This window comes from Balaenoptera ricei, chromosome 14, assembly GCF_028023285.1.
Source record: "Balaenoptera ricei isolate mBalRic1 chromosome 14, mBalRic1.hap2, whole genome shotgun sequence".
In the NCBI taxonomy this organism is placed as follows: Eukaryota; Metazoa; Chordata; class Mammalia; order Artiodactyla; family Balaenopteridae; genus Balaenoptera; species Balaenoptera ricei.
The window spans coordinates 5,766,081-5,778,220 of NC_082652.1; the positions used below are offsets into that span (position 1 = coordinate 5,766,081).

Genomic DNA, 12,140 nt, shown 5'->3' on the forward strand with positions numbered 1-12,140 from the left:
GTGTGCAGAAGCCCGATTTATCTCTGGCTGAGAATCTGCTGAACTGTCTGTTCCTTTTCGAAATTCGACGATTCTTTTTTTTTTTTTGGCTGCACCGCGAGGCGTGCAGGATCTTAGTTCCCCGACTGGGGATCGAACCTGTGCCTCCTGCAGTAGAAGCTAGGAGTCTTAACCTCTGGACTGCCGGGGAAGTCCCTCGACGATTCTTTTGCAGCCCTCTCGCACGCACGTGGGACTGTCTCTAGGGCAGGGTTGTCCAGCTGTGGGCTGTGATCCGATAGGGGGATGTGAGATGACTGGGGTCAGTGGGGACCAACACTGTGAAAACAGAATGGACCGGGAGAGAATATCTGAGGAGCAAATAATCCGTTGGGAGTGTAAGTGGCATCATATTGGAAAGGTGGGTGTTCTTTCCTGAAGCTTGTTTCAGTCGCCCCAGGCATGTAGGTCGTGGTCCTGGGCGGGGCCAGCAGTGTCTGAGAGCCAGTGTGCAGAGCAGGGGACCGCAGGGTCATGGGGGCGTGCCGTGCTCACGTTCTGGGGCACCTCCGTTTCCCCACACCTTTACCCGCACTTGGTTTTCTCAGGTGACTTAATTTGTGTCCATCTTTTGGGAAATATCTCGTTTTAATTTGCAGCTAATCTTTTTCCTTTTTTAAATTGTGGTAAGATTCACTTAACATAAAGCTCACCATTTAAACCGTTAAAAAGCGTACAATTGAGTGGTATTTAGTGCATTCACAATGTTGTGCAGCCATTAGCACTGTCTAGTTCCAGAACATCTTCATCACCCCAAAAGGAAACCCTATACCCGTTAAGGGGTCACTCTGCATGCTCCCCTGGCAACCACCAGGCCGCCTTCTGTCCCTATGGATTTGCCTATTCTTCTTGTTTTTTTTGGCCGCGCTGCGCAGCTTGCAGGATTTCAGTTCCCCGACCAGCAATTGAACCTGGGCCACAGCAGTGAAAACCCGGAATCCTAACCACTAGGCCACCAGGGAACTCCCTTGCTTATTCTAGACACTTCACATACATGGAATCATACAGTGTGTGTCCTTTTGCGACTGGCTTATTTCACTTCGTAATGTTTTCAAAGTTCATCCATGGTATATAACCTGTGTCAGAATTTCCTTCTTTTTTAAGGCTGAATAACGTTGGATACACCACGTTGCATTTATCCACTCATCCATCGATGGACACTTGGGTTGCTTCCACCTATTGGCTATTGTGGATAATGCTGCTGTGAACATAGATGTGCTCATATACACCCTTTTAAAAAAGCCTTGACGAAAATGTCCCATCTCTTGATTTTAGTTGCCACACTGGTGAGGTATATACATTGGATAAATCTCAACAAACTACACATAAAAAGGATGAATGATCAAGACCTCGATAACATTTTGCTAAGTGAAAGAAGACATATGTGGCCTTTAGTGTCTCTGCTTGTTTTTAAGAAATAGAGAATTATGGACACATTTGAAGACTTGTATGATTCTCTTTATCTGAGAAAAGGCAAATCCATAGAGACAGAAAGTACATTGGTGGTTGCCAGGGGCTGGGGCAGAGAATTGAGTGCTAATGCGGTTTTGTTTTAGGTGATGAAAATGTTCTGAAATTAGATGGTGGTGATGGCTGCGCAACTCTGAGAATAGACTAGAAACCGTTGAGTCGTACGCTTTAAATGGATAAATTGTGTGGTACCTGAATCAGATCTCAATAAAACTGTCAGAAAATCTTAGTGTCGTGTTTTCAAGGTTCATCCATAACATTCATCCTTTTTAAGTGTAGTTTGATGAGCTTTATCAAATGTATACATCTCACCTGTTTGGCAACCAAAATCAAGGGATGGGACATTTTCATCACCCCAAATAGCTTCCTGATTTCCTTTTGCAGTCAGCTTCCTCCCTCCCCCGAGCCCCTGGCAACCACTGACCTGGTTTCCGTCCCTAGAGTTTTCCCTTTTCCACAATGTCACATAAGTGAAATCATATAGTATGTAGTTTTTTGTATCTGGCTTTTTCAGTTTAACATAGGCTTTTTTGTCTAATTTTTTTTTTTTTTTTTTTTGGCCTCGCCGTGCGGCATGCGAGATCTTAGTTCCCCAGCCAGGGATCGAACCCGTGCCCCCTGCCTTGGCAGCTCAGAGTCTTAACCACTGGACTGCCAGGGAAGTCCCTAACATAGGCTTTTGAGGTTCATCCATGTGGCGTTTATCAGCAGTTGGTTCCTTTCTGTTACCGAGCATTTATTCTATTGTGTGGTTGCACAGCAGTTGGTTTATCCATTGTGGATGTTTGTTTTAAAAACATATTTGTGATCGATGGACATTTAGGTAAGTCATGCTCTTAAAGGCTTCCTAGCCTTTGCAGAGGCTTGGCCCCTGCCAGGACCGCCCTCCCCATCTTCTTTTCCTGGCAAAGCCCAACTCCTTTGTTCAATCCCCAGCTCACATGCCCTCTCTTCCAGGCAGCCCTCCTGACTGTCCAGAATGAGCCTGGAGAATCTGGTTGGATAAAAGGGAGTGGCGTCCAACGAGGGATCACCTTGGCCTTCTCTCTCAGTCTTTGTTTTCGGGCTGTGATCTTTGACCTTAGTGGAGGGGGCAGGGATAGAATCAGATGTTAGTCAAAAGGCCCTGAACTTGGCCTGTGCACTGTTATCTAATCAGCTGCCTGGTTCTGATGCCTCTGGTCCTGTGGATCAAAGTTATCCTGTGGATCGCAGGCAGTGCAAAGTCCAACCCCCACTGGAGGTGGGGCAGTGACAGGGGGAGGAGGAAGGGCTGGTCACTTCGTGCCAGGTAACTGCATGGCTGACCTTCTGGGTCCCCAGGCTCTACTGGACCCTGTTCTAAGCACTTTACCTCTACACACCCACTTATTTTGGACGCTATCATTATACCCATTTTATGGATGAGGAAACTGAGGTGCAGAGAGGATCAGTGACTTATCCCAGAAGGCAGAGCTGGGTCACAGGAGATTGCCCAATGAACACGGGTGGGACCCCAGAGCCCCAAAACCCCTTCTGTTGGAGGGAGAGACACATGGCTTCATCTGGTGACTCATCAGTTTGGTGCTGATTTATCCTTGAACCGGGTGGGCAGGCCAGGAGATTAGGAAAGCACAGAGGGATTCCGGAATTCCCAAAAAGCCTTCTCTGGGTCCAGGTACCTTTGCCAAGAAACAGGGCTGGGGGAGGGAAGCAGGAACTGGAAACTTTTTTAAAATTTTAAACCACTTTATTGAGGTATGATTGACATTTTAAAAAGCTATATGTATATAATTATGCAACTCGATGAGTTTGGAGAGAAGTATACACCTGTGAAACCATCACCACGATCTGTGCTGTTAAGATGTCCATCACCTCCGAAAGTTTCCTCCCAACCTCTTTATTTATGTTTGTTATTATTATTATTAGTAGTAATAGTAGTAGTAACAGTAGTTATGCATGATGAATAAGAGTTAGCAATACTGCATTGTATATTTAAATATTTGCTAAGAGGGTAGATCTCACGTTATATGTTTTTCCTACCGAGTCCAAGCTTGCTCTGCTCGCCACATGACAGACCAATAAATCGGAGACGAGGTGTTGAGGCAGGGAATACGAATTTTTTTTTTTAAACATTTTTATTGGAGTATAATTGCTTTAAATGTTGTGTTAGATTCTGCTGTATAACAAGGTGAATCAGCTATATGTATACGTATATCCCCATATCCCCTACCTCTTGCGTCTCCCTCCCACCCTCCCTATCCCACCCCTCTAGGTGGTCACAAAGCACCGAGCTGATCTCCCTGTGCTATGCGGCTGCTTCCCACTAGATATCTGTTTTACATTTGGTAGTGTATATATGTCCATGCCACTCTCTCACTTCATCCCAGCTTACCCTTCCCCCTCCCCGTGTTGTCAGGTCCATTGTCTATACGACTATTCATTCATTCGTATATTCATTCATTCGTAAAGCCAGCAGACGGAGAAGACAGCTGACTAATGTCTCAAAGTAACCATCTTATCGGGGTTTGGATGCCAGTTTCTTTTATAGCACAGAGAGGGGGAGGAGATGAGGAAGTAAAGTAAAAAGGCCATAAGTTTTGCGAATATCCCCTGGAATGGCCAGCCTCGGGGAGGGGACGTGTTCCTTTCTTCTTTCTTGCAGCCGTCCCCAGGTGGACAGGGTCAGGATGCGTCCCTGAACAAAGGCACTTTGGTTTAACATTCAGGCAGAGGGGCAGGATTCCCCGAGGCAGGTCATTATGTATAGACAATATCCTTTTAGTGAACAAAAGCAACAGGAAGCAAAGGTTAAAGTAAAAGAAACAGATCCAACAGGTAGTCAGATTTCGCTCTTCCCTGTTACATTTTATCCCAAACACGTAAAAAGTAGGAAACTGGATTGATGTCGCGTTTTCTCCCGGCCGAGTGCGCTGACTGAAGCCAGGACGGGCGGGCCCCCTACCTACTAGCCCCGTGTGTATCTGTTCTGTGGATGGGGGATGGAGAGAGGGCATGATGGCACCGCCCCTCTGTCGCTCCTCCCTGTGGGCCTATCTTGGTTGCTTTGGGTTAAAATTTGAGGATTTCCATCCTGCATGACTGACAACCGCCCCCCGCCCCCGCCCCCCGCCTGCAACCCCCCCAGCAGCCTCCAGGCTGACGTTTGAATTCCACTCTCCAAGCCTGTGGCTGGTGGGAGGGAGCGGGGGAATGGCCTCTGGGGTGGGACCTGCTGTGGGCCAGTGGGGAGGGGGAGAGCTACCCAGCCTCGCGGGCCCCAGTCCCGCCCCCGCCCTAACACGGAGAGGTCACCCCCTCCGGGAGATGGTGCAAAGGAGCATCCCGGCGGTCCAGCCGTGGCCTGAAGATGTGCGATCTGCCTCCCGGGTGTGTTTGATTTTGAAAAACAAGTTGCTGCCATTGAAACAATTGGGAGATGCCATAGAAACATCTGGATTTCTGGCAGCTCACAAAACATGGGAGGAGCTGGAAAAACCCAAGCCCCGGGGACCTCAGGGGCCCGGAGAGAAGTTGCAGCTGCTGCCTTTGTTTTTTGGGGGGTGACCCCTTCCGTTCACCATGTCTCCCCCCACCTCCATGCTCACCCGAATTGCCCTCTTGGTTGTATGTGTCACGACTGAGCCGGGGACGGGCCCTCCCTACAGCTGTACACGGGGACTGCCACTCCGTTCCTCCTCCCCTTCTCCTGGCCGGCCCGGGATGTGCCCTCATTGGGCTCTGCAGCTCTAGAGCTGGGGGCTGGGAGGCCCGGATGCTGGCTTCCCCCTCCCTGCCTTAAACTCGGGAGAGGAGCGCTCAGGGCCGGCCCCCACCAGGGTCTTGTGGCCTTTTCCCTCGCACTGAAGAGGTCAGCTGTCACCTGTCACAGTGAACCCAGGCTCCTCCTGCACCCTGCACCGAACTCCCTCACTTACGTCTTCATTAAAACTGACAAAGGAAACCAATAATAATAACAGTAATAATAATGATAATAATAATAATAATAGTGGCTGCCTCGAAGGATCGTGGTGCTAGTCAGGGAAGTGACAATGCAGCGAAGAGTCTAGAACAAGCACCTGACACACAGGCCCGCTTGGGAAATGCTCGATTTTTTTTTTTTTTTTTTAGTTTTATATTGGAGTATAGTTGATTTACACTGTTGTGTTAGTTTCAGGTGTACAACTAAGTGATTTATATATAGTAATGTCTATATGTTAATCCCAACCTCCTAATTTCCCTTTGGTAACCGTAAATTTGTTTTCTGTGTCTGTGAGTCTGTTTCTGTTTTGTAAATAAGTTCATTTGTATCATTTTTTTTTAGATTCCACATACAAGTGATATGTATATTTGTCTTTCTCTGTCTGACTTACTTCACTTAGTATGATCATCTCTAGGTCCATCCATGTTGCTGCAAATGGCATGATTTCATTCGTTTTTATGGCTGAGTAATATTCCACTGTATATGTGTACCACATCTTCTTTATCCATTCATCTGTTGATGGACATTTAGGTTGCTTCCATGACCTGGCTATTGTAAATAGTGCTGCTGTGAACATTGGGGTGCATGTATCTTTTCGAATTAGAGTTTTCTCCGGATACATGCCCAAGGGTAGGATTGCTGGATCATATGGTAATCTATTTTTAGTTTTTTGAGGAACCTCCATACTGTTCTCCATAGTGGCTGCACCAATTTACATTCCCACCAACAGTGTAGGAGGGTTCTCTTTTCTCCACACCCTCTCCAGCAGGGAAATACCCTTTTTTGTTGCTTTGTACGAACCATGTTTACTAGTCACCTTTATTTGCAGGTACTGGATGCTCGGGTTATAAAAATGATCCTTGTGACTCCCGTAGCTGGTAGGAAGACGTGTTTATCAATAAAGGATTGTTACACCTGAAGGCAAGTCTCTGATCTCCTGATATTTTCAAGAGAACCCTGAAGTCCAGATTTAATGTTAAATCTCCCAGTTTTTTGTTCTTGGCAATGAGTTCAACTTTTCTTCATTTAAATGCCACGTAGGTTAAATGAGGCACAGCTGAGGCTACAGAGTCACTGGCCCCATTGTACGATGGGAAAACTGAGGTTCAGGGCCAACTAACTTGCCCGAAGGGCCCTCGGGTCAGACTCCCTCCAAATCTGCTCCTTCCCAGAGCCTGCCAGTTGGGGACATGGGGCCGAGCCTGACCTCCAGCTCCAGCCTTCTGCCTCCTCTGGGGCTGCTGCCCATTGGTTCTGGGACAGTCTGTTTGGGGACAGTGGGGGTGGCTGTCCTTGTCCTGGAAAACCACATTCAAAGAAAGGGTGAGGGTGACGCAAGCTGCCCAGACATCTAGCTTTGCAATATCGAGCGTCTATCTGATGGGCTGGGTCAGGCTGGGCGGCGTCGGGGTTGGGTGGCACTTGGGGGACCTCCTGTGTCACTGGGACAGGGAGCTCAGAGCTGAGGAGCGAAGCAGGGATTAGAGGCCAGTGTATCTGACAGACAGACTCGCCGAGTGAGCTTCAGACCTGTTATCTTCTGCCGTTTAAGGAAATCAAGTTTTGGCCAAGCTTTATACATCTGGAGATTTATAGTTTATATAAATTTCTGCCTTGCTGGCTTTTCGTGGAAAACTGCTTCTGTTCTCATCTCCTTCTGCTCTCCCCCTCATAGGCTCTGCTCTGGCCATGCTGGCCTCCTTGCTGTTCCTGAATGCTCTGTCTCAACTCCTCTCTGCCTCAGGGCCTTTGCACGGGCTGTGGCTTCTACATGGAATTACCCACCACCACCAAATACACGTGTTCCCCTCAGTGCCCTTAGTTTTTAATTTTGGTTTAGTTTTGGTCTTTTGTTTTTCCTTACATTTCACCTGCCTGACTCCTCTGTTTAAAATTGCAGTCTTCTTCCCTGTCCCTGCTGTGTTTTCACTACGCCCTGTCACATAGCATGCACTTTATCCTAATTATTGAAGACCTTTCCCCTACTGGAATAAGAGCCCCACGACATTGGAGATCTGGGTCTGTCTTGTTCGCTCTCCTATCCCCAGCTCTTAGAAGAGGGCCTGACATGTAGTAGGTGCTCAATAAATGTGTGTTGACAGACATAGAAAACAAACTTATGGTCACCAAAGGGGGAAATGGGGTGGGGAGGGCTAAATTAGGAATTTGGGATTAACAGATACACACTACTATATATAAAGTAGGTAAACAAGAAGGACCTACTGTATAGCACGAGGAACTATATTCAATATCTTATAATAACCTATAATAGAAAAGAATCTGAAAAAGAATATATATATATGTAAAATTGAATATTTTGCTGTACACCTGAACATTGTAAATCAATTATACTAAAGTTTTAAAAAAATGTGTGTTGAATGAATGAGTGAATGAATGAATGACGCATTTGGCACACAGAGCCCACTTTCCACCGGGTGCCAAGTGCTGTGGTCAAGCAGCGGCCACCTCCTGGTCCCCCAATCAGGCTGCCGTTATGAAAACACATTTTTAAAATAACACATAGGGGCTTCCCTGGTGGTGCAGTGGTTAAGAATCCGCCTGCCAATGCAGGGGATACGGGTTTGATCTCTGGTCTAGGAAGATCCCACAAGCCGCGGAGCAACTATGCCCATGTGCCACAGCTACTGAAGCTCACGTGCCTAGAACCTGTGCTCGGCAACAAGAGAAGCCACCGCAATGAGAAGCCTGCGCACCGCAACCAACAGTAGCCCCCGCTCGCCGCAACTAGAGAAAGCCTGCGCGCAGCAACAAAGACCCAACGCAGCCAAAAATAAAATAAATAAAAAATAAAATAAATTTATAAAAAAAAAAATACCACATAAAAATAATATTACCTATTAACATTAATTATGTCAACTCCAGAGCAGCATTCCCACCTCCTCCTGCCCCCAGAGCACCCCCCTCCGGGGAGCCCCTTCCCTGATGTGCCTGTGGAGTCTGCAGCACAGGCTGGCACCGGGCAGCTGTTTTGGAGCCGCGTGGTAGGGTGGGTAGGTGGGCGGGCGCCCTGGCCCTCCTCCTAACTGACCTGTTTGTCTCATCCCCCACAGAATGTGCGCATCGACCCCAGCAGCCTGTCCTTCAACATGTGGAAGGAGATCCCCGTCCCCTTCTACCTCTCTGTCTACTTTTTCGATGTCATCAACCCCAGGGACATCCTCCAAGGCCAGAGGCCGCAGGTGCGGGAGCGCGGACCCTACGTGTACAGGTGAGGATGAAGGGGGCTGGGCTGGGACTCAGGTCATCACCCCATTTTACAGATGAGGAAGCAGGCTCCTCGCAGTAGTGGGGCTTGTTCACGGTCACTCTGCTTCTCCCAATCTGGTGCTCTAGCGCTTGAGACTTGGAGAGCGACTGCCTGGCTTTGCCACTCAACAGCTCTCTGACTGTGGGCATAGGCCTTTCCTTCCCTGTGCCTCAGTTTCCCCCTCTGTAAAATGGGGATGACAGTACGCACTGTGGGTGGTTATGAGGATTGGATAAGATGGTTAGCGGAAAGCCCAGCACAGTGCCTGGCATGTAGTAAGTGCTCAATAAACATGAGCTGTTAACATATTATTGTTACCTGAGTTCAGCTGCTCGCCGCTCAGAAGGCAAGTGTTGGGCCTTCCCTGGCGGTCCAGTGGCTAAGACTCCGAGCTTCCACTGAAGGGGGCACAGTTCCCCTGGTCGGGGAACTAAGATCCTACATGCCGTGAGGTGCGGCCAAAAAGTAAAAAAAAAAAAAAAAAAAAAAAAAAGGCAAGTGTTGGTTGGAAAGGAAAGGTTGCTTTATTCAGGAGGCCGGCAACCTGGTGAGAAGGCAGACTCATGTCCAAAAACCAATTCCAAAGATTCTGCTTGAGCATGGAAGTTTTTCAAGGGAAATCATTTGGGGATGGGGTCAGAGTCTTCATCACCTCCCACTGTGTGCAGACTTTCTTCTGATTGGTTGGTGGTGAGGTAACAAGATGGTGTCCCAGGAATCTTGTGCTCGGCCTGAAGTTACCATCCTCCACCTGGGTGGGGGCCTTAGTTCCTACAGAAGAACTGAAAGATAGTGTTCTGTGTATCCCTCGAGGGGGAACCAGGACCCTGCCCCAAGGCGGCACTATTGTCTCCTGACTGCTCCTCCTTTGTTTCTGCATCCCCTCCCTCCCCTGATGAGCAACTGTTTGAATCTACCCTTCGGAACTCAGGGGAGGTCAAGGAAGCTGAATGAAGCCTATTTCCCGCAAACAAAAAATGGGGGACATGGAAGGGATTTGTTGGGGTCCTGCTCCGTTCCATTCTGACCACTGCTGCCGCAGCCTCTTCGTTTGATCGTTTTCTTTGGGAGGGTGCAGATCTCCAGTGGCTACTGGGCTCGTTGGATTGGCCCGAGCAGTTTTCTAAGAGGCAGGGAGGCCTGTTGGAATATGAGGCCCGATTTCTTGTTCTGCCCGTTGTGCCCTCAGGAAACTGTGATCCTGGCTTAGCTCACCCGTGAAAGGCTTCTATGTCAGAGCTGAGTCTGGTTTGCCAAAGTTCCTATTTATTCCTTCATTCCGTAAGCGTTTATTGAGTGCCTCCTGTGTGCCAGGCACTGTGCCAGCTCACTGTTTTTGTTTTGTTTTTTTAAATATTTATTTATTTATTTGGCTGCGCTAGGTCTTAGTTGCGGCAGGCAGGCTCCTTAGTTGCGGCATGCAAACTCTTAGTTGTGGCATGCGTGTGGGATCTAGTTCCCTGACCAGGGATTGAACCCAAGCCCCCTGCGTTGGGGGTGCAGAGTCTTAGCTGCTGGACCCCCAGGGAAGTCCCCCAGTTCACTGTTAAAGGCAGACAAAAGCCCCTGCCTCACAGAGCTGACATTCCGATGGGGAGCGGGGAGGGAATAAACAAGTGGACAAGTAAGGTAAAACCAAGCAGCGTAAATGCTGGCGTGTTAGGAGTGAGGGGGATAGTGGGAGAGAGGAGGCCCGAGAACGGGATGGGGTCAGATGGTGAGGACCCCGGAGGCCACAGTAGGAGCTTGATTTTATCCTGTGTGCAAAGGAGGGTAGTGGGCGAGAGGATGACGTGATCTGATTTCCCCTTTCCAAAGATTCTTCTGGATGCTCTGTGGAGAACAGCTTGCAGAACAAGAGAGAATAATGACAGCATAACAGCAATGAAACTTGCAGCTGATTTGTAATGTTTTCTATGCATCTGACAACCATTTTAATTGCTTGATGTGCGTTAACTCACTTAATCCTCACAAGTAGGGACCTAATGAAGTAGGTTTTGTTATTACTCCCATTTTATTTTATTTTATTTTTGGCCTCGCCCTGCGGCATGTGGGGTCTTAGTTCCCGACCGGGGATTGAACCCATGCCCCCTGCAACGGAAGTGCGGAGTCTTAACCACTGGACCGGCAGGGAAGTCCCATTACTCCCATTTTATAGGTGGGAAAACTGAGGCTGGGGTAGTAAATGGTGGAGACAGGATTCAAGTCCCCACCCTCTGTCTTCAGAGTGCATATTCCTAACCACCATCCTCCCCGCCTACCCCGGAGGAGCAGGGCAGCCCGGGAAGAGACTGATGAGGGACAGCGGTGGCTTGGCCAGGGGGAGGGGGCATGTTGGGATTTGGTTACAGAGGCTTTGGTGCCGTGTCCCGCAGTGGGCAGGCGGCGGGAGGACAGATGGGGGGGGAGGCGGCCAAGCTCGGTGCAGACATCCGAGGGCCCCTGGCTCCCAGGCAGCTGACCCACCGGCTTCCCCGCCTACAGGGAGTTCAGACACAAGAGCAACATCACCTTCAATGACAACGACACCGTGTCCTTCCTCGAGTACCGCAGCTTCCAGTTCCAGCCTGACAAGTCCCGCGGCCTGGAGAGCGACAGTATCGTCATGCCCAACATCCTGGTCTTGGTGAGGCGCCCCTTCTGTCTCTCTGTCTGCCCCCTGTACCGGTCAGTCCCTTGAGGGCACAGCCTGTGGCTCCTGCGGTGACATTAAGCCCGGCGGGCTTCCTGGGTGCATTCTGGGCTCTGGTTTGGGGATATTGGCCAAAGTCATGGTCTTCCTCTTTTCAATTCTGCAAATCTAAAATCTCCAAAAGGAGGTACTGGCGGGGGGGGGGGGGGTGCTGAATGGGGGTCCGTGTCGTCGTCTGTGGTGTTTAGGGGGAGGTGAAGGGCAGGGCGTCCGTTCTCTGCAGGTGAGAGTCATGGTAGTAGCTGGATTTGCTGCCTGCCATGAGTGTCGGGGTCCCCAAGGCCACCCCCAGGTTCGCTGACTCACTAGGAGGGCTCACAGGGCCCAGCAGATGCGGTCTTGCTCTTGGCTATGGCTTGGTAGAGTGGAAGGAGACAGAACAGAATCAGCAGAGGGAAGGGGCGTGTGGGGTGGAGGCCAGACGCAGGCTTCCAGAACCCTCTCCCAGGGGAGTCACACAGCACACGCTGCATTCTTTCAGCGATGACTTGTGACAACACAGGTGGGTGTCCTCCACCAGGAGCGCCCACTAGAGACTCAGCATCCAGGGTGTTTACTGGGGGCTGGTCACGTTGGTGCCCTCTGCCTGGCACGGACCCAGATTCCAGGAAAGCAGGTGGTCTGCGTAAACCACATTGGTACAGTCCAGGCGCAGTGAGCCCCTCTTAGTTAGGGGGTGGTGGGAGCCCTCCTAAAGCCAGCATCTCAGA

The 12,140-nt window shown here is 49.5% G+C and overlaps 1 protein-coding gene across 4 annotated transcripts in view; it reads left to right on the forward strand.

Moving 5' to 3' along the window:
• The window catches only part of SCARB1 (scavenger receptor class B member 1), an 89,589-nt gene that overhangs the window by 44,956 nt on the left and 32,493 nt on the right, over positions 1-12,140 (forward strand). For all 4 annotated transcript variants that reach the window (XM_059894170.1, XM_059894169.1, XM_059894168.1 and 1 more), the window contains exons 2-3: positions 8,542-8,699; positions 11,223-11,364. In XM_059894170.1, the coding sequence (XP_059750153.1) occupies positions 8,578-8,699; positions 11,223-11,364 (264 nt within the window). In that variant the 5' untranslated portion in view covers positions 8,542-8,577. The remainder of the gene's footprint in view (positions 1-8,541; positions 8,700-11,222; positions 11,365-12,140) is intronic.